At 34.1% G+C, this 23,611-nt stretch overlaps 1 protein-coding gene across 2 annotated transcripts in view; it reads right to left on the bottom strand.

Annotated features, from left to right (window-relative positions):
• Nucleotides 1-1,473: 1,473 nt before the first annotated feature.
• ALCAM (activated leukocyte cell adhesion molecule) overlaps nt 1,474-23,611 on the bottom strand; it is a 119,424-nt gene continuing 97,286 nt past the window's right edge. Inside the window, exons 6-15 of one of the 2 annotated variants that reach the window (XM_087721401.1) lie at nt 23,383-23,565; nt 19,408-19,535; nt 18,915-19,044; nt 16,698-16,810; nt 15,539-15,674; nt 15,050-15,181; nt 12,786-12,914; nt 10,563-10,601; nt 8,079-8,196; nt 1,474-1,590 (exon numbers count right to left, since the gene is read on the bottom strand). In XM_087721401.1, the coding sequence (XP_087577527.1) occupies nt 1,503-1,590; nt 8,079-8,196; nt 10,563-10,601; nt 12,786-12,914; nt 15,050-15,181; nt 15,539-15,674; nt 16,698-16,810; nt 18,915-19,044; nt 19,408-19,535; nt 23,383-23,565 (1,196 nt within the window). In that variant the 3' untranslated portion in view covers nt 1,474-1,502. The remainder of the gene's footprint in view (nt 1,591-8,078; nt 8,197-10,562; nt 10,602-12,785; nt 12,915-15,049; nt 15,182-15,538; nt 15,675-16,697; nt 16,811-18,914; nt 19,045-19,407; nt 19,536-23,382; nt 23,566-23,611) is intronic. The other variant, XM_087721402.1, reaches the window with a different exon arrangement.

The raw sequence follows: 23,611 nt of genomic DNA, 5'->3' as shown, positions 1-23,611 counted from the left end.
ACGTCTTTGGTCAATTAAGATTTTTTGGTAAGATACAAAAAATTTGAATCTTAATCAAACCTGTGTATGGCAATGTATTATTGCCTTCATCCTATCAGCTAAGAGGTATATTATTTTGCTGATGAATCTTTCTATACTAGTGAAATAGCCTAGTAATTTTCAATAATAACATTAAATACAAAATAATAGCCATTAAAATAATTAATAAAAATATTACAATATTTTAAATATTTTAAAGCTCCCTTTAAAGTCACTAAAGAAATCTTGATAAGTATTCCTGCTGCATTCTGTATGAAATGAAATACATTATCCATACAAAAGTAGGCAGTCCATATAATTTAACACAATTTTCTTCCAAGTTGGTGTATCAGCTAAATCTAATTTTTTTAAAAATGCTTCTGGCTGTGGCCTCTATTTGCAAAACCAGAGAGTTACATTATCTGGCTCTAGGAGCAAGCCCAAATTGTGAAATACTCCTCATTCATTGATCTTAGTATGAGCATGTCTGACTTGTCTAGAGTCAGATCCTTAATCCAATCCATTATTTTCTGAATTTGGCATTTTGGGGGAAAAACCCCTGAAACTATGAGCTGAATTTGTGACAGAGAAATATATTTGATATTATTAGGATCTTGAACATCATTCCACTCCACTTACCTAAGAGCTTTCTAAGCTGGAAAGCCTTAGATATAGAAATACAAGGATGTCTGCCAAGAGAGATTTATCTCAGTAGTCATCCTATTGTATTTGTTCAATAGTTAAATAAAGTAGATTAGTCAAACTAAAATTTAAAAATACAGAAATGTTTTGCCATTAACTCACTTTAATGAGTTAGCAACAGTCGTACTGGAGTGGTGATATAGGACAACCCTTTATAATAGCCATTAATCTGTATAAGGTCAGGACTTTCGAAACTGTAGTTCATTTCTTGTGGATTTTTAATGACATTAGAATACAATTGAGTCCAGGTACACTTTGACTTATAGTTCTAAGTTATGTCTACCTCAGAAAAAGTGACTTATAATTTGTGTCTGCACTGATAACCATTGTACCACCCTCATGATCATGTGATCACAATTTAGGTTCTTGGTAACCAGCTCATGTTTATGACTGGTTGTAGAATCTGAAGTCACATGAGTCATAATTTGGTGGGCGGAACTTCCCGCAGCCGCCACTACCGGAGAGAACCGGCTGAATACCACCTCTGCTATGCATTCTACAGGATTGTCTAAGGTAGCACTGGTTCAGTTGGCTATAAAGTGTAACTTACAGTACATTTTAAAGCATATTTCCCCCCTAAACATTGAAAATGACAACATATTGCTGTGGAAGGCACTTTAAATTTTAAATGGCTAGACTTGGATTTCTCTTGATATGAATACATATAAGAAATTCCTTATCCCATAATTTAACTAGTGTAAGGATTAAATTATATTCAGAGGGGATAATACCTTATAAAGTTGTTAAACATACCTGGAATGGCAATCAAATAGTTTGGTGTTTCAAGCTTCCAATTTATGATTGTTTTCTTCTAACTTTTTATTTTCTTCTATATTTCCAAGATCTTTAGCTACATGTTTTGAAGCTGATCTGAAACAGAAATAAAAATACTAATGTCTCATCTTGCTGTTATTATTATATCCAATTACTGGATAGATGCACAGCATTTTGACTTCTGCAGCATAAAATTGTTCCACTACCAACACAGGAATCTGATTTTATTGGCAAATGAAAGACTCTAAAATAGTGAATGCTGGAATAATATATACCTAGTGACAACATTCAAATTCTATTTTTCTCTCATTTATAAATATATACATTTACTTTTTTAGCTTGAGGAACTATCATCAGGATTTAATTCTTGTTTCCTTCAAATAATATGCATATTAACACCGAAATACTATAAACTCATTTTATCATTAAAATACTTTATTTATATGGTTTGAGATAATACCTGTTTTGCTGAAATCTAAACTGAAGGATAATTAAAATCTAAAAGACATATCTTTCTAACTAGCTGTTCCTTCTCTGCAAAAACCTGATTTAGCAGGATTTCAATTAATTATGAGCAAGTTCTATAAAATAAAAATAAAACTATTGCTTATTTCACATAGCATTCCATAATTCTGATACTATTTTTCCCTCAAATATGTACGTTTTATCTCATTCTAATACTTATATTTTCTTTTCCAAAACAACATTTAAGCTAAAAATGCATTTATTTACTAACTAGAATTTACTTCTGCTATATTTACAAAATATATTTTGTAATATAACACAGGGTGTTTTTGCAGCTAGTCACAAAAAGAACTGGCCCATATCTACAGGCATCCAGGTATTTCTTGAAACCAACCCTCAAAAATGCCTATCCACAGAAAACCCCTAGATGTCCAAGAAAGGTAAAGCAAAACAGAAGTAGGTTTAAATTAAACGAAGACATACACTTTTATTTGTAAATTCATGTTTTAATTGCCTGGGGATCTGAGTAATTTAATACACTTTAAAGCTTGTCAAGAGTGCACACAGTGTGACTATTTTGAGACAAGCCAGGACCAAAACACAAGCCAGTAAACAGAGGTTTGTCTTTCAAACAGTCGTTTATATACAAGGAGTATATACATACATGCACTAGGCAAAGTCAGGCAATCAATCATCCACTATAGCATGGAGCATACATGGAGAGGGAGATACGCTCTCACAGGGGCTCTCTTATATTAACAGCCTCTTAAAGCTGTAGCAGTCAAATGACTCATTACTATCATTGGATCATTGTTACAGTATTACAGAATTATAACATTACAGCAGCTGGTCAGCTATTAAATCATTATCCTGACAAAGCTTTTCTTACATAGAGAAAACTTTCACAATCTAGTAAGGTGAGAGGCATCTATATCAATGTGATAACATTTTAAACAGTTTGGCTTTATGAGGTATATCATGAAACCCACAAAGGTGCTACAAATGAATTCCCTTTGAGGATCCTATAGCTACCTTTCTAAAGAAATGATTACTGAGCTGATGCCTATGCTCAATATGGAATTTGAACAAAAGATATCAAGAAAGTTCGAGTGCAGAGAACAAGAGTGTAGAAATCCTGCAAAGGTATATTGTTGGAGGAGTCATCTAAAACTTGGTAGTTTGTTGGGTTAGAAAACTGCTGCAGATATTTTAGAAAAAGAAATTTAATTCTCAAATAATATGAAGCCCTATAACAGAGAAATCATGTTATAGCTATAAATAATATGTAACATAGAAAAATTAGATCATAGCTATAGATAAAACTTGGACTTGATACCATACCAATACTCAGTTATAGCTAAATCTCTAATTAGGTCCCAGTTATTTTTTGTTGTTGTTCTTAGTGGAAAACATATGACTTTTTGATGAATAACCACAAATCTAAAATCACCTTTTACAATGCCATATGTTACAATCTTGCCAAAGAGTAGGGATTATATTAAAACAGCAGAGACCAAAAACACACACAAAGAAATAACTTTCATAGATGTGATGTGAATAACTGATCAGAAGTGCCTGAGAAGGATGATTGATAAGAATACCAAAATTAATGAGTGAGTGGGTTATACATTAGAGAAGATTTTTAAAAATAGAAAGTATTTCCACCTCTTGGGCAGCTGTTTCTATTGAATCTTATTTTGTTAAATATGTTGTCACTGTTTTCATCAAAGCAGCAACAATTATTTCATATGGCACACATGCATGCTCAAAATAGATTACCTGTAATAATCTTTCAAGTGTTTGCGTTTATCCTAAAATGATAGGTCTGGTAATTATCTATAATTTAGTAACATTCAGTTCCATCAGAATCTCTGTTAATTTCATTATCAGCTTTAAATAAACTGATAATAAGCCAATTGGCCCTCTTCATAAATTAATGTGAACTACTGACAACACATTTATATTATTATTGCAGTTAATAAAACAAGTTCAGCACTAGGTCTACAAATAGAACAAAGAAATAATAAAGGACAATTTGCTGATTGATCATTTTGATGCATTTAAAGAAATAAATGTTAAAAAGGAAATAGACTGTATGGACGGGAAGAAAATAATAACTAAATGAGAGCAGTGTATGGACAGTGTCATAGCATAAAAATATAAAATTAATCCTGGGCTTCTGTATGTAATAAAAGCGCCAGACCAAATTTTAAGCAAGATTAAAAGCATTTGAAGCCTAAATGCTAACTGATGTGCTAACTGTGAGATGTGGCATAATAATTTCTATACAATATACCATTAAAATATGTTTGATGTGTTTTAGTATTAGTTTTCTCATCTTTTTAAGATATCAGCCAATGAAAGTGAATAGGAATGAAATTGTGATATAATGTGACATATATTTATTTGTTTCTGTGTAGAATTAGACACTATTATAGTATTAGAACAAATGCAATATATATTATGTTTTAAGCTATAGTATTAGTTAATTAAATGTTATTTAAATTTCAAAGGTATTTCAATTCTCCCTATGAAAAATAAATACATATAGTTAGTTTTGTCTGAATGGGTAACTTTATAACTTGTTTTAGCTGGTCTACATAATTGCTGCTGATAGAATGGGAGGAATCAGGAAGAAATTTTAAGAAAAGAAAAGGCCACAATGCAAGACTACTTATTTAGTTTAGCTTTGGGAAGCAACTTCATTCACTGTAATTAAACTAATTCAGGCCTTGTCCAGAAGCAGAACTGAACTTAGAAATGAACAGCTGGTCTTCTCTATAAAGTTGTGCTGTGATTTTGGCAGTGAGCAGATACTCCATGGGAATAGCATGTTATTACATCGCACAGGGATTTCTACACGGCAGACAACTTTCATGTATGCATGAAGGCTTATCAAATGATCTGAAACTTTTCATTATTGGATTTGTATCAGCAGCCCTTTTTATGGGCCATTGGTTCCCCAATTTAGTTCTAAGAATACTATGAATGGATAGAAATATCAAAAGCTATCAGGCATACAATTTCCTGCCTTCTGACTTGACATACAGTGACTAAGCATGTTAACTCCCACATTTAAAGGAATCCCAGTTTACTTCAACTCATAGGGGATAACTGTGGAAAGTTGCAGGCTAATACATTCTGCAAAGCAAAAACACTCCCCCCCCCACCTCCACTCAACTTTTCTGAGGAAAACTTGACAAGAGATAGTCAAAGCCAAGGGCATAATAAAGTATAGGAAAGAATAATTTTTATTTTGTCTTACTAATGAACAAATCGATTCTTTTTTATTTTATACATACTCAAACCTTCATGTCCCTGAATAGCAGTTATGCTATTTTATACATTGAATACTAATTTGCAGTAAATAAGACTATTTTTAAATATCAACAATGATAATGACAAAGAGCTTACTTTACAAATAAGCAAATAGATGGCCTACATTTTGAAATTTTAGAGTCATGATATATCAGATAGTTAAGAAATCATGCTAATATGTGATGTCAAACCTCAGTTGTATAAAACACTAACACTCAGTTGTATAAAACACCAGTCACCTCAAGACTGGATTACTGTGACGCGCTCTACATGGGGCTGCCCTTGAAGAGTGTTCGAAGACTTCAGTTAGCCCAGAATGCAGCCACGCGAGCGATAGTGGGCGTACCTAGGTACACTCAGGTTACACCTATCCTCCGCGAGCTGCACTGGCTTCCCATTGGTCTCCAGACCCGCTTCAAGGTGCTAGTCATTACTTTTAAAGCCCTACATGGTATAGGACCTGGCTACATGAGAGACCACCTCCTACCATTTACCTCCCAGAGATCAATAAGATCCCACAGACTAGGCCTCCTCCGGATTCCATCTGCCGGTCAATGTCGGCTGGCGACTCCCCAGGGGAGGGCCTTCTCTGTAGCTGCTCCGGCCCTATGGAACAATCTTCCCATGGAGATCCGGACCCTTACTACCATTCCGGCCTTCTGCAAAGCGACCAAGACCTGGCTGTTCTGGCAGGCCTGGGGCTGTTGATCTTTCCAGCCCCATCCTAAGCTATGAACGTTGTGGAATTTTAATGGTTTTTTAATTTTTGTATGTTCCCCCTTCCTTTTTATCTGTAAGCCGCCCTGAGTCTCTCGAGAGTGGGCGGCATACAAACCCTATAAATAAATAAATAAACTATATTATATATAAAGTAGCTTTTTCAAACAAAGGAAAAATGCATAAACCACACCACAGGACTTTTTATTTCATATTTAAATTTTTTTAGCATGTCATAAAAAATGTGAGCAACACATAGAATTTCATGTCCTCTGAGCCTCAGTTAATATACCTTAAGCAAACCCAGCAACTATACACAAAGCAGTTCAACTTCAGGCTACAGGGAATATGTACTGATAACTATTACTCTGACCAGATGGTGCCCTATTTTGTTCTATTAAATGTTCAAATGAACTAATCACAATTACAGCATGTCCACTGCAATTACCTAGGAAGAGACTATAATTAACATGAGTGAAAATTAATACTTATGGTGATTATTTCTATCTAACAACTGTTTCTTAAGACAACATAGTATCTGCTTATTTTTAAACAATTTTATTGGTTAGTTACAACATTCAAACTTGTAATCCTACTAGCTAACCCTCTAATATGGTCTCATAATTATATACTATTTTTAGTTGAGGGGTAGATAAGTCTTTGCAACACCCCCATTCCCAATACACTAAAACTGAGTCTAATAATTTTTCTTTCTTATGTACTTTCCTCATCATAAATAAGATGTGTAAAAATTGCAGAGAGGCATTTTGTCTACTGTGTTTTCCCGAAAATAAGACTCCTGAAATAAGTACTTGGCCTTATTATTTTTGAGGTGCAGGAGGCAGTGAGCATGGTCACCTCATGGCTGCTGCTGTGTTGCAATATTTTCGGGGAAATAGGGTATGGATTAAGAGAAATGCAGCTTTGGAAAAAAAATGCTCCAGTTTTTGAACTATTTACATAAAATTTTATGTGCTTTCAAACAATGAAGGACTTCTCTGCTAAATGATCACAGTCTAATTTCTAAAATTTTGATATGTTTTTTTGGTGACTGTGGCTAGAGTCTTCAGAGGCAAAGTGATATGCTCCATAGCACACAGAAGTCCTTAACTTACAACTGGTGGTTTTATGTTCTTTCAAAATTATGATTGCTTTAGAATGAGTATTGTAAAATGTTCCCCCAACCCCCGTGGCCATGTGACTTGGCAACTGAGTCATGTTTACGACTGGCTGTAGAAACCCATGACCACTGGCCACAATCTGCAATCGATTTTGCTGGTTTCTGGGCAAAAAAAAAATTTGATTCAAAAGAATGAATTCAAAAGAATGGATTAACAACTGTGCTGTTCACTCAATGACAACATGATTTGCTTATTGACTGCTATGAAAAATATCAGAAAAATAGGTTCAGTCACAGGGTTACCTCAACTAATGATCACAATGACTAATGAGTAGTTAGTTAGGTTAGGAGAATTTGTCAGCAACTCTAAACAGGCACTGACTGGGTGCTTATGGTTTGTGATTAAGTAATCTAGTTCTGACTGATATAACTGTCTAAAATGCTGTTGAAGAAAGTGAATTTCTTTCATCCATGGGTGACTGAATAATTATTTTTAGGTTTTGTTTCTACAATAATTTTCCAATTCAGTCTGTACTTTTACCACTGGGGATGTTTTAACTATATCTCTCTATCTCTATTTCTATCTATCTTTTGTTGAATTGAAAATCACTGCCTCTGCGGATGCCAGCCACAGCTTCCAATGAAATGTCAGGATATTAGAGAATTGGCCCATAGCCATTTAGCCTACATCACCTTTTAATTGACACTAGCTGTGAAAGCCTACGCCAGTATACTTTTTGTGCTATCTCATTATTTATTTTTGTGCTTGATAACATTCATACATTTTTTAAAAACCTGCAAACTGCCATGGAATTACTTTTGATAAAAGGAGAAGAAAAACATTTTAGACAAATAAACACAAAAACATACTTTGCCTGGTTTTACAAAATGCTACAGAAAACAGATTTGGTGAGATAACACATTTTATTTCCATAAAATATTAAGAAAGTCAGTGAAGACTTACTTTGATTTCTTCATGTATAGCCAATAAGCAACACCTGCCACCGTTGCTGCTAGAAGAAGACCAACCACGATTCCCACTATTAATTTTGCCTGATCATTAACATTTTCCCTATTATCATCTAAAACAAAAGAAGAAAGGGATGATGGAGTGTCTTGAAAAAAAATAAAATATGGAACACTCACTATAGATCATAATATCCAAAACTATTTTTTTCTTTCAAAAGCTTATTTAAAACCAGCAGCAACAACAAGTTATCCTTATGAGAGCATACACATTTACAGAACAAAGATACATTGGCTGCAATCCTTAAATAATTTGCTTTACAAACATTTTGGTATTGTCCTTATTTCACAAGGATGGCACAGATATTCTGAGATTTTACAAATGAGATTTTTGCAGTCTGAGAACTGTCTGAAAAATCTACCTTTGATGCATTAGAAGTAGGCAGAGCAATCCTATGCCCAATCAAGTTTTGCTAAACAAGATAAGCAATTTATCTCCAACTGTCAACAGTGGAAGGAAGGAATACATTTAGTTTAGCTATTTTCCTATTGTTTGAAGCCTGAGAGTGGGGGTTCTTTTTTACTTTAATCCTCCTCACTCCTAGAAGACCTTCACAAATTTCCTTTAGAGGCTTTTTAAGCTTGAGATTTTCTAGTTCTGGGTGGAAAAGGAAAAACAAAAACATAATGATCACACAAATTGCCAAGTATTTTCTACTTTATATTAAATCTCAATGTAGATTTGGCATTACTGCTTTTCATTGAGGCTTCCTCTATGCACATTTACTGAGTATAAATGCTGTTGGATCCCGTTTAAAAGCTGTGCTCTTAGTTATCTACCAAGTTTGATCAGTTGTCACAACTGCACCTATCTGGCACTTTCAAATAGATTTTTTTTGACAGTGCCAGAACACTTGAACCATTATACTGGGTAAACTAAGATAAATTGTTTCAGCTTTTTATTCTTGTACAATAAAATTTCTATCTGCATTTTTTCCTACAAAATAAAAAAAGGTTCTTAGTTAAGTCTATATAATAAAATATACAAATATGATAGATAGATACATAGATAGATAGATACTGTGTTTCCCCGAAAATAAGACCTGATCTTATTTTCTTTTCAGCCTCAAAATGAGTATCAATTTGTATTTTGGGGGGATGTCTTACCCGCTTAGCTTAAGACCACTGCAGCCATGCCTCCCATGCCCGAACACCTGTTGTGCCGCTGCCCAACTTCTGTGGCTTGTTGTGTCGGTGCTTCCACTTGAGGATTGTGCTGGTGCCATGGCTTACAGCAGGTGACTGTGTGCCAAGTTATATTGTTGTGCACACAGCACAACAAACCTTGGGGCATCCTGCTGTGAGTGGTGGCACCAGCGTGATGTACCATGTGGCGTCCAGCTACAAGTGGGGCGAAAGATTTATATCATCTGAAGAGAAACCAGACTCCATCCGCAAGCGGTGGCAGAAGTCAGGCATTAGCCCAAGAGGTATCAGAGCATGGGAGGCTTGGCTGCAACGGTCCTAAGGTAAGCCGATAGGGGGCTAGCTTGATTTTTATGCCTGCACCTCACCCTATCTTGTACAAGCAGATGGTGGGTGGGGCATAACTAAGGCTTAATTTTGGCATAGGGTTTATATTAGTTTCAGGTGTGAAAATTGGGCTAGGGATTGTTTTGGGGGTAGGTTGTATTTTTGGGAAAACCTGGTAGATGAATAGATGATAGATAGATAGAGATAAATAGAGATAGATAGACAGACAGATAAAGGTACTACAGAATTAGCAAGTAATTATTGGAGTAAATGATCTAAGGATTACAGCCTTCTTTGTTAAAATACTATATATTAAATATTATTAATTAATAAATACTAAATACAGTGGTACCTCAGTATGGGGAGGCACGATAAGTACCAAAAATCAGTACCAAACAATTTTTTCCCGTGCAGAATGTAGTGAATCACAAGGCAGTGAACACCGATAAGTTCTAGCTTGTTTGTTGAGTACCAAACAAATTAAGAGTACTGGGACCATATTTTCATATCAAAATGTATTGAGCATTAAAATTTGCTGAGTTTCAAAGAAGTACCAGGGTATCACTGTATTAAATACTCATTTTAGTTTCATGTGAAAAGCAATGTAAATTTGTCAAAAATATTTTTTTTTCTCAAAAGTACAACTCTTTCTTACTATCCTTGTGTGCATAGGTTAGATTTAGATTTAGGCAAACGTTGGCTTTTCTGAAATCAGTTAAGACTTGGGACATTATTACTGTTTCCAATAAAAATGATTTTTGAATTAAATTTTTATTTTACATAGCTATGTATTAATATCAGTACTATTTTGATTGCACATCAGTAAAACCTAGCATTTAAAATTAGTTCTATTTATTTTCCTTTTTAGAACTCTACCCTTAATCCAGAAAAATAAGTAGAATAGTTTTGAATTGATAGTATTAAATGTGGAATATTTTTATGTTCTTACCACTTTTTTCTTCTGGTTCATCAGATTCTCGAATACTTACTGAAACAAAGGAACAACAACAAAATAAAGCTGCTGATATCTAAGTCACCTTCAAAATTTCCACATTTAAAGATATTTAATAATCTATATTTCAGCTGAGCCCAAAATATTCTTAATCAGCATCAGCTACAAAACAAAATGATTAATCTTATTTTTAAGGCAGCAATCTTTACTTTGTATCTATAATGCATCCTGTGAAAATGCTTTATTCTAAAAAATGACAAGTTTAATCTTACAAATGCCTAGTCAGAAGAAGTATTTATGTGTTGTTCTGGCCTGCATTCTGACTTTTTGTCACTTTATTACTGTAGACAGAGAGTTGATTAAACTTTAGCACCATTGAATGAATTTAGAAGTCATCCTTTGATCAACTCTTCTAGAGACTCTGCACAGAATGAAAAGAGCCATCAAACAGTTCATGGGAACTGCCCTGGATAGCTCACTGCAAATTCCATAGTATAGAGTGCATAATTGAGAATAATATTAATTTATACATTTCAGGAATTTGCGAAATGGTGCAGAAGTGTTCTCTAAATAGAAGTAAATCTTTATAATAAGATAAGTTCATTCTTTGAATTAGTTAATAATTTGTCTATCTACATAATTGTTTATTGTGCACAAACTATGCACTTATTTGTTATGTTAAGTCTTCACATGTTCTTGTATAGTCTGGAGACAGCACAATAATCATAATTCAAAATTGGAATATTAAAAAAACAGATAATTCAACAGTATTAATTACTGTTATAGCAATAGCACTTAGACTTATATACCGCTTCACAGCTCTTTACAGCCTTCTCTAAGTGGTTTACAGAGTCAGCATATTGCCCCTCACAATCTGGGTCCTCATTGTACCAACTTCAGAAGGATGGAAGGCTGAGTCAATCTTGAGCCGGTGAGGACTGAACTCCTGGCAGTCGGCAGAATTAGCCTGCAGTACTCCATTCTAACCACTGTGCCACCACAGCTCTCGGTTATAATTTGTTCATATGGGTATGCAGTTGTGTGTTAAAGACAACTACTGAATAGTTTGCATGTTATAATTAGTGACAATGATTATAATTCCTTTTGTTATGACCATACTGAGTTCACATTCAACCATTAGTTTCCACAAAGTTTGCTTTCCATACTTATGGCAAGAAATTGTGCACCGTTGGTGATCTCTTAAGGAAAAGGATTGGCTTAGGAGAATGATTCAAAGTGTATAGATAATATAAAATTTTCATCTGAGTGCCACTACAGTACCTATTTAAAACCACTGCGAAATTACATATTCCGTAATAACTGATTTTCCATTAGTGCTGTGCTGACTAGAAAAAAAATGAGAAACTAAAAAACTACATGGACTAAAAGTGTTGACTATCATTAATGCCTCTCAACTCTGACAGCACACTAAATTATATTTAAAAATGAAAACAGAAGTGTCTCAAGGTAGTCTGTTATAACCATTAATTATTAAGACATAATGTAGTCCAGGTCAGAGGTAGCATTATTCAATTTAAAATTGGTAACCTGTTGTCATCTTAACAATAGTCGACCATAGCATGCCATCTCAATAAATTCAGTGGACTGTATTTCTTGGTTAATTTATAATTACGCAATAATTAACCATTAATAAACTAATCTATTTATTGAGCAATGAAGGGGAAGTATATGTCCATACATGTGGAAGGAAAACTTTTATCCTATTACTATGATGCAAGCAAGGTCTGGATTAAGTGGTTCCTCGGCCTTTAGATTCAACCCACCTATAGGATTGCTCTTTTAAAAAGAAAACAGGTAGTTCTCAGATTACAAGAATTTTTTCAAAAGAATGACAACAAGATGAAATATATAAAAACCAAGAGACAATGAACTCTTATTATGGGATCTGACAGTATGGAGATTTATCAGTTAGCAGTGTATTAAGTACATTTCATTTGCATTTCTGCAGATATTCTGGAAACACAACAAGTATCAGAAAGTAGCATGGTGACACAAATCTAAGATAAGATGCACATACACATGTCTTTTGTTAATGGGAAGACAATGAAGTAACTCATAAACAAAATTCTAACCTGGAGTCACCTGCATGTGAACAAGAATACTAAGAACTGTTTATGTAAAGGTAAATAAATAAGGAAATATGATCACCTTTGGTCTTTTCCTCCTCTTCTTTAGTATATTAAAAATAAACATACTTACTAGCAGATACATTCAAAGAGGTGACAGCTCTTTCTAGTAGATTTTCAGCAATGCAGGTTAATGTAATATTGTCTTCAGGAGCAATTTTGATTTTGCTAATAAATTTTCCATTGATATATTTAGTTTCTTCTGTCTGGAAATAAGTTTTCAAAACAGTTATTTCAAAGTTGAAAGAATCAGAAGGGACAGGTTTGTATGTGTGCATGCCTATCCACTCTCTTTGGCTAACTATTTATACTGATGACATACAAGCATGAACCTGTATAATAGTACCCTGACTTATCCTGCAAATTTATTTTCATCTGTTTATTTGTTTGTTTATTTCGTTTATTTGCCACTCATCTCTCTGATAAGGCAACTCTGTTAATATGTAAATCTGTCGCTTATGTCTCCAGATCTATTTTCTATGCTACTAAGATGGGGTTTTTTTGCTTGTTTTTGCACCTTTGATTACTGGCAATTATATGGACTGGTCTGTAGAGATTCTCAGTCATCCAGGGCATGGTTGCCCCAAACATGCTTTTTCAAGAGGCAGGTGGACTTTGTTTTTTCTTTGAAGATGTTTTGCTTCTCATCCAAGAAGCTTCTTCAGCTGACAGGGTAGTGGGAAATGGAAGGATTTAAATTCCTTGGAGACAGCTGGTCATTTGCATCCTTTTCAGGGGTTGTTGAAGCACTTGGAGGTTTATCTGTGTCCTCAAAGTCACCTGAGTGACTCCTGGTTCCTGAAGTCTGCAGTTTTTCTTCTGGAAATCCAATCCTACTCCCATACAGTTACACACCCTTTGAATGGTATGAGAGATTGATTTTATATTAAAAAATATTATATACACTAGGATCAATAGTGTATATACAATAGGGACTGTTGAAAACCTGTTCCCTACACTTGACTATGACTGCATTTTGTTACATTATTTTTATATTATTTGTTTAATTTATTTTTTGTTTATTATTATTTTATATATACCACACAAATTATGATGCTTTGCTTTTTAAATTTTTTAAATAAATATATAATTAACTATTATTTGAAATTATACTTGAAACAAAATACTATATCTTTTCTTTTGTACTTTTCATATGATATATATACATTATCAACATACTATTTACTCAATGATAAATTGCTTCAGTAAATTGTATATTGCTAATGTATGGATCATAATAGATACAAAAAGCAAAAGAATTACCGGACAACAAAAAAAACCCTTCATCCCAGGAAACTAGACGACCTGATCAAGAGAACCACAAAAGTCCGAACTAAGAAAGGTCAAATCACAACAGAAAAACAATAGTGGATAAAAAGCCGTGTACTTGTCCTCCCATACTTCTATGCCACAAAATACACAAGCCCAACATACCTCTTTGTACCTTTTTGTTAGTTCTTTATCTTTTTAGATAAAGAACTTACAAAAAAGCTTGAGCAACTCACAAAGGAGAAAAATACTGCCTTCATCTGTGAGTAAATATTCTCCACTAAAGTGGCTCTAGAAAATCAAAGACCTAGTTATCTAGTAATAAAATAAGATGAGGTTATAATTTCAGTTGATATCACAATACTTTACATCCAGATGCCCAGAAGTAGCAAAATAACCTATAGCAGCTGTACTACACAATACACCCAACCAAACCAAATAGGTTAAGATCCAAATCATGGAACTCATCAATCTCTCCTTCACTACCTACTGTCAGTTTGATGGGCAAGTATACCAAGAAATCAGAGAAACACCCATGAGATCACCACTCTCAGAAAGCAGATACATTAATGCAGCATCTAGAAACTATAGCGCTCCCACACATACAACCAAAACTATGGATTTGATATGTAGGTAACATCTTTGTCATAATAAAAAGGAATAACCATAGAAAACACATGAAATAATCCATAGCATCTCCAAGGAATAAAATTCATAAGGAAATAAGAAAATACCAACACACTACCATTCCTGTATATCCCTATCAGCAGAGGAAATGCAACAAATTAGAAACAGGGGCCCATTGAAAAACCCCTCACATTTACTAAATGTTCCATTACCAAAATAATAACCCAAGAGCTGCTGTGTAAGAACATTATCTAGATGAGCACCTCACCTCATTCCCCTCCGCAACCCCCCCCCCCAAAAAAAAACCAGAAAAAGGAAGCAGACCATAGTTTGGAATTTAGTCTGATAATGAAGCAGCCAAGTTCAGAGAGCAGCAAGAAGTTCACAATACTATATCTACTGTAGTTGAAATAAACATGTAAGAAATAATGAGAAAATTACTTGCTTTATTTATGACACCTCCACTGCTAGTCCACTGTACTGCAGGTTTGGGAAATCCTTCTACGTGACAGGCTATAGTTTTATAAGATCCATCTGTGCTGGTTCTCTTTGACATTTTGATCTGAGGCTTTCCTTAAAATGCAAAAGAATTTTTTAAACTGTTTATTTATTTATTGCTACATTCATAGTACTGAATCACTATGAGATTCAAGACCAATTAAAATATCATTATTAAACAGTGCAAATTAGAAACCAATTAATCTAGATATTCATGCGTATTTTTCATGTCCCATACACACAAAGACACACAAAGCTGAATCATGTAAAATACTGTTATTTCTTAAAAGCTAGCCAAACACCTTTTATTTTATTTCTATTTGCAGTGTTAGATTTAAGTGGGTATTTTCTAGCTGGTGAGCATTTCATAATTATGTAGCAACATACAAACTAAACACATCATCAATATAAAATAGTAGGAATCTACATTACCTTGTACTATCAATGTCAGAATTTGACTTTTCTTTAAGCCTTCAACTTCTTGTAAAGTTGTTTCACAGATGTAATTTCCGGCATCTTGGTACTGCAAACTCGAAAAAGAAGGAGTTGACCTCATTCTGTTATTATCCTGTAAAAAAATATATGCCCATATCCTTAGAAACCTACTTTCTTCCAGGAAAAAAAATATATTCTTCAGCACAACTAGTTTGAACTAGCCATTTTGGAGTACTAACAAAAATCTTTTTACTGCTTCTCCAATTAAACTGTATTTAATACTAAATTAAAAAAACCTATTTGTATCTACTTTTCAACTTTCCACAAGTTATGCAATGCAATTCCCTCTTCTAAAATAAAGCAGAGCTTGTAATTTCCTTCAATAAATTTGAAGCCAAAGGATGGCTATCTAGTCTCTGCTTAGAAATGTCAAGGAAAGAGGAGCTCCCAGCTCTTGTAGTAATTAGTTTTGTCCTGAACAAAATGACTTAAATTTACTTCAATGAAGAAGCACATAATACAACCTGATTTTTCTCCTCAAAACTGAAGAGGCAATTGCAAATATGTTTCGACTTGCATTTTTTCAAATCTTTCAAATGACTCTTACATGGACTATGCTTTGGACCCAACAGAAATTTTTGAGAGGACTACTCAGCATTCTTCAGAATTTACCAAAGCCAGAAGAGGCTTCTGTGGAAGTGTTATGCTAAGGAGCAGCTACGCAAATGGAAACAATTTACTTGTTTTGTTTCACTGCTTAAAGTGAAAGAGCCACATTGCTTCATGAAGTAATTTTATGGAAGAGTCTCACTCAAATCTTCAGAAAAATAAAACACCTGTTTGAGGATTTGAGTTTTTACTGGTTCTGGGTCAAACCGCTCTAATAGCTAGATAGCTTTTTCCAAGTTTAAATTAAATTTAACAATACATTAAATGTGGATATTATTTTGCCCATGTTTGAACATTTCCTCCTCCTTGAATATTAAACATTACAATCTAGGAAACAATTTTGGAAGAACTCTAATATCTGTGTATAATATTTTAGAGGGCTGCATTTGGTCATAGAACAAGAACCATTTAAGTTCTTGTGAACGTTAGAGTATCACCATTCCAGATACAATAATGGATTAAACACTGCCAAGTTACAAATATTTACCTTCAGCCAGAACACAGTAGCATTTTTACTGGAAGAAATTGTACAAGACACAGGCAATGCTTCTCCAATCTGTTTAATAACTTCTCCATTGGGAATAAGTGACAAATCCAAATCTATGTTGAAGAAATTCAGGATTGATATTCATATTCACAAACATTGCTTACTTAGGAAATTTAAATAAAGCAAAAAAAAAAGACATAATTATTTGATAATTTCAGTTACAGATGCAATTTCTCAAAGTCTCAGTCAATTATTTTTTACAAAAGTACTGAAAATAAACTTAAAAAGAAGATAGCAGAAATATTTGCATGTATTATATAGTATGTGTATGTACTGCATGTGTGTGTGTGTTTGTGTGCGTTTGAGAAAGAACACACACACACACACAAACACGTGTAATCAGTAGATAGCATAAAATGAAACACTTTAATTTTTACTTAAAATTTTTTTGGGGTAAAGAAAAATATGTGAAATGAGAAAATGGTTAAGAAATACTATATCTGTATATTTTTTTTCTTTAAAGAAATGGTGTTTAGAAGAGTAAGAGGCATTCCCATACAACTTCTTCCCTCAACTTTGCTTCCATGATAAAAAAATTAAGACAGTGAAGTCCGCAATGCAAATTCTCAACTAAAGTATTCTGAGCATGTATCTAAGATACAGAGATAAATAAAGTGTAATGTATTCATAATCTGATTAGAAATTGAAACTGAAACTTTTTCTAAAAGAAATGTTAAACCCATCAAAATACAGTGAGATTAAAATTAACTACATTTTCCTATGTTTGTCTTTTTGGTTACTTTTAATACATTACACAATTTTATTTATCTTTTATCTTCATCTTCTTAATCATACATAACCGCTTGAGATTTTCATTTAGTTTCTTATGATAAATCTACTTCCAAATTAATATTAACTTCATGTAAAATAGAGTTGCAGTTTTGAATTGTGGCACCACAGTAAGCAGAAATCTATGTTGGTGTCGGTGTCAGAGGCATATAGATGGGGTCCAAGGACTACACGTAGCCCCTGAAAGCCTTGATTAAACTCTCAAAATACAAAGTAACAACTTTTGATATGATGGAAAAAGAAAGTTATTACATTTATGACCACATAGTAATAACATTAAACATTTTATATTTATTGTCCCATTAAGGTTGTCCAGCTCTACCCATTATTTATGCCATTTGTAAATCCTGGGCAGGAAAACATACAAAATACATGTGATAAGTATAAAGAAGCACATCTCCTTACAAAGGTATTATTTATTTATTTTTATATTTTAAAACCTCTATTAAGAATGTGCCTAAATTGAAACAAGCATGTACATACTAAAACAGGATTTCCCCCCATTCAGAAGCATTCTTTTATTGGTGAGCATACTGACAGATTTATTAATAAATCTGCTAAATCCTATGAGTAAGCAACTAAAATGTCTATCTGAGATAAAACCTAGGGGTATATAATAAATCCCTGCCACATTCTTATTCCACTCTACTGTAGATGAAGTGAAAAAGTGAGCATTTTTGTGTGCTTTATGTTGAATTATTTCCTGTAAACCCAAAGCCCTCATGACAATTTTTGATAGTATATTTTATTAAGTTGGCCCTGGATTTTTTCTGTAACTAGACATTGCTTCTATTCATATATTTATACTATGATAAAGGAATGTAAATAGGAAAAATAGAATTATATTCATAAGCAAGTGCACCTATATCAATATTGTCTGACATGCAAAAACATTAAAATGCAGGAAAATAATAACTGAGGACAGCCCCTTTAATGGACTATCCTAGCTGTATCTTACGTGACAGACAATTGCAGTCTCTATGCCTTAATACTGGGATCACTCTCTCTTCTCTCCCAATAACAAGACCACCATTTTATAATTATGGTATAATATAATTTTTTATGCTTTAACCAGTCCAAATGTTAAAGATAAGAAAATGTTTATATTCCACATTAAATTTGAATATCGATTAAAAATAAAGTCAGATGTTTAGAGGCAAAGGAGAGAAATACAAAAAGATGAATGTGAAAAAAATAATACCTCTGAACTTTTAAAATAAGCCTCAGATATGAATTTAAAAAAAACTTGGTCTCTGACAGAAACATCCATGTATAATTCAATCAAGAGACAAAAAGTGTGGCAAAAGCCTTGGCATATATTACAAAATGATATATAACTATAAGAAGGAATGAAAGAAAATTACTTACAATGTACTGTAACTGTTATGGAATCTATCAAAGTTTTATCAATCAGAGAACATCTGTATTCGCCTGTTGCATTTCTTCTTACATCAGTCAACACATGAAAACTGGAACTTCGAATTGGTTCAGGCTCTCCCTTTAAAAAAAAGGTTAAATAAAAGTTTGCAGTACAATATAATGTCTATGTTTTGTGTACAACTTCTAGTTCACTTATGTTTTCAGATGTTGTTATTATTGTTTCTTGCTCTAGCCTTCTTGATCAATTTTATGTAAAACTGATGATGTCACAGATATAGTGAACTATTGCATAGAGTTGTCATGTACACATTTTAAAAGTAAAACTGAATGAAATTTAGAGAAAAACATAAAAGAACTGGGAAGGTAGGAATGGAAAGATGTAAGACTGATTAACAGACTACTGTGAGAAAGACACTTTCCTGTCTAAACCAAATTGTGGCTTCCCCAGATTTAAGAGGTTGCATAGATAAGCAATACTTACAGGGATGAAAAATAAGAACTCCTCAGGTGGAGGATTACCATTTCCTGAACATTTCAGGGTAATGTTATCACCTTCCTTAATTGTTTTTCTTTGTGAAAGAATCTCAATCTGAACCTTTTCTGTGGGATCTGTAAAGCAACAAACTGGTTAATAATCTGCCTCTCCCAAATACATAAGATAGGGTAAAATAAATCTGTGTCAAGCAAGTGCAATGAAGCTGTATCCATCAAGAATTTGATGCAAAATAAAAGTGCTGGGCCTCACCCTGCGAATATTGGACTGTCTTAGCTGGGAAATCATCAGTTTGACAATTTTGATTCAGAGCTTCCACTCTTTATCTCCAAATGGTGCTCTCAAAAATTAAGTCAACACCCCATTTAGTGACTACATCGGTAAATAGCAATAGGGCTTAGATTTATATACCATTCCATAGTGCTTTAGAGCACTCTCTGAGTGGTTTACAAATGTCAGCATATTGCTCCAGCAATTTGGGTCCTCATTTTTACCAATCTCAGGAGGATGTAAGGCTGAATCAACCCGGAGCTGGTCAGGACTGAACTACTGGCTGTGGGCAGAGCTAGCCTACAATACTGAATTCTAACCACTGACCATCACTGTGCATATATGTGAAACATCACTGTAGAAAAAGGCACTCCAAACTTGGCAACTTCAAGATTGTAGATCTATGTAGATCAGATGTGTCAAACATGCAGCCTGCAGGCTGGATCCAGCCCACGATAGGCTGTGGAGTTGGCCCATGGGGCCATCCCAGAGACAGTGAGAGACCAGCCCGTACTGCCTCAGGCCTGGCCATACACCCCCCGCCCCCAGGGGCAAACATATTTCTTAAAAAAAACCACACAATTTTATTTGTTTTTAAACAAGGACAAACAAACGTAAAAATTAAAATTAAAAAACCCATCTTCCATTACAAATTGTAGAAAGTGTGTCAGTTGGTTACAGTATTTCCTTGCACCTCTTCCTTAGTCACCACCTGCTTTTCATATCAAATCGCATATTTTAAATTCACCTATATTCATGTATTATCACAATTATTATATCTCAATCTTAATTTGACTATAATATAATATTCAAAATCTAGAATAGGATTATATGATAACATTCCATTAAATCATCCTAAAATCATCCAATCACAATACATCTTTATAACATATTCTAGATAAAGCTTTTAAACCCCCTCTCATAATCTCCATGTGTTGTTTATATAAAATTTCATATTATCAAACTATTGTATTGTTATCAATATTATTATTTAACTATAGCTATTGTCGCTTCATTTTATACATACTACTAGTAAACGAAATTAAGATTAATTTTTATTATACATTTTTAGTGCATCAACCTGTATCTTTCCAGTAATAGTACGGTCTTATATCTCTTGCCATTTGTAGCATTAATGTTCTAGTTACGTTCTTAATAAATCGTGTAAACTTCTCTTCGCAACATGTTGTTCCTTTCGTATCTCATAGAAGCTTGAAACCGAACATCTGTTCTTTCCATCAGCTTATCTTTAGTTATCACTAGTGCTTCTGTCAAGATTTCTCTCCTTATCTCTGTCAATTTTTATCTCTTTTTTTCTTCTGTGCTTTGAAGTCTGGGGTAGAGTTCCAATCCATCTATCTCCCCTTTCCATATTCCGCTCTTGCCACTACCAACCACGCTCACTTTGTTGTCAGTATCCACAGTTTTCTTATCTCTTTGCTCATTTTTTTCTTCCATCTTTTGAACTCTGTCCTCCCCTTTCTTCATTTGGTAAACATCCTCAGTTTCTCCATCAGATTTTTCTGTTTTGTATTCCATATTCTCCAATCTCTTTTCAATTCTCTCTGTCACAACTAATAGATTTTGAATTTCAAACATAATCATTTGCAATGTTGCAGTTTCTTTTCCCTGCTGAGCCATTCTTTCAATTTTGCAGACACTGCCACTATAGGGTTCAAGGCTATTTTAATAAACTTCAAACAGGTTCATTTATTATCTTTCAAGTCAAAATGTTGTCTTCCCTCCAATAGCTAGTGATAGAGCTTCCAAGAAGCACCTGTATAAACAACTTGTGCTCTTCCTACTATCACTGTCAGTAAACAAACTGAAAGAACCTTGAATCTCAAATGATCAAAGAGAAAGAAGAAAAAACAATGTATCCTGCCTCCAGGTGGCAGTGTAACTGCTTTTCCTCCTGTTGTTACAACCCTCTTTATAATCCTTATTATTATCTTCTTTATATTCCAAGCTTAAGAAAGAAAAAAACCCTTAAATGGAGATCAAAAACAATCCAATCAATCAAATCAAGCATGATAAAAAAAGGAGAATTTTAATCCATAGGTATAAGCAAAAGCGAACATATTTCTGATGCAGTCCACTGCAGGATCGAGTTGGACACCTCTGATATACCATGTTGCCTCGAAAATAAGACAGGGTCTTATTTTCTTTTGACCCCGAATAAGCGCTTGTTCTTATTTTTGGGCAGATCTTATTATTTTTGAGGTGCAGGAGGCTGCAAACGTAGTTATCTCATGACTACTGCTGTGTTGCAATATTTTCGGTGAGGGCTTATTTTTCGGTGAGGGCTTATTTTAGCACATGCTCTCAAAAGCCCGATTGGCCTTATTATCCAGGGAGGTCTTATTTTCAGGGAAACAGGGTAGATTCTCAATCATACAGGTCATGGTTGTCCCAAAGGTGTTTTTCATAAGGCAACTGGACTTGGTTTTTTCCCCCCCTGTTGACATTTTGCTTCTTATCCAGGAAGTTTCTTCAGTTCTTCGACTTCCAGAATTTCCTAGCCAGCATGGCTTGCTGAGGAATTCTGGGAGTTGAAGTTCACAAGTTTTAAAATTGCCAAGTTTGAAGATCCATACTTGTAGAACCTTAACGCAGTTCAGAATTTTGGAATGAAAGAGTTAAATAGTGTATGTGTGCATGTGTTTGGCTGTGTGCATGCACATGCCTTTGAGTAAATATTCACTCCTGGCAATTGCTTAGACATGCTCCTGCAGTTTCCTTGAAAATTTTTTTAGGTGGTTTGTCATTGCCTCCTGCCAAGGGATGAGATAGAAATGAGTTGACCAAGATTACCCAACTTGGCTTCATACCTAAGGCAGGGTTAGTACTCAGAGTCTTCTGGTTTCTGCCTTAACCATTAGATAAAACACATTGAAGCTATATATTGTGTGTGTATATGTGTGTGTGTGTGTGTGTGTGTGTGTGTGTGTGTGTGTGATAGAAATGAGTTGACCAAGATTACCCAACGGCTTCATACCTAAGGCAGGGTTAGTACTCAGAGTCTTCTGGTTTCTGCCTTAACCATTAGATAAAACACATTGAAGCTATATACTGTGTCTGTGTGTGTGTGTGTGTGCGCACACGCGCCTGCCTGCATTAAGAAATATATATATATTGAAAAACCATCCTCTAGCATATTTTGCCTGAAGGTACAGATTCAAAAAAGAAATCAAATGAATCAGATAAATTAATCTCTTTGTTAAAATGTTTGTAAATTCAATAGGTATTTGGGGGCAATCTAATTTTCTTTTACTCAATTTAGAATGTGTTAATGAAAAAAAAAACACCCAGAATAGGGTAAATTATACGTAATCTTTTTCTCAGGTTTTGCCAACCATCATGAACATTGCTGAGAATTTTCAGAACCGCAGTTATATGTTCGCAGAATACCCATTTGGGGAATAGCTACTCAGATGCTTATATAGTTAAGAGAAAATTCCACTGCATTTTGTAGGTAGTTTTGGCTGCAAGTCAAATATTAGGAAGCACAGGTTGTAGCAGATTTCACTCTTGCTTCTTAATTTAAAGGAATAAAAACCTTTTCTCAAAAGGGAAGGACAAGACATGGCAAACAACTGCATGTACATAAATGTAATGCTTGTCTGATTTTTGGAAATGCATCATTTATGTAAAATCTATGTTATGAAGTTATTTATACGATAATAAACTTACAGTAAATGTCAGGGACTGCTGATTCTGATTGTATTATCTCTGGTCCAGTTGGTCCAAAATATGTCACTGTGCAAATGAACTGTGCCTTTGTGTCATCCTTTGTTGGTTTATATTTTAGGGAAGATTTGATGGTATAGAGTCCACTGGCTTTATCTGCATCTATTTGTTCATCTATGACAACAGCTTTTAAAAGAAAAAGCATGATTTACACAAAGTTACTTGCAAATAA

This window comes from Thamnophis sirtalis, unplaced genomic scaffold (assembly GCF_051295495.1).
Source record: "Thamnophis sirtalis isolate CommonGarterSnake01/CBP01778 unplaced genomic scaffold, rThaSir2_p1.2 scaffold_8, whole genome shotgun sequence".
Classification (NCBI taxonomy): Eukaryota; Metazoa; Chordata; class Lepidosauria; order Squamata; family Natricidae; genus Thamnophis; species Thamnophis sirtalis.
This window is presented reverse-complemented; position numbering and strand designations above follow the sequence as displayed.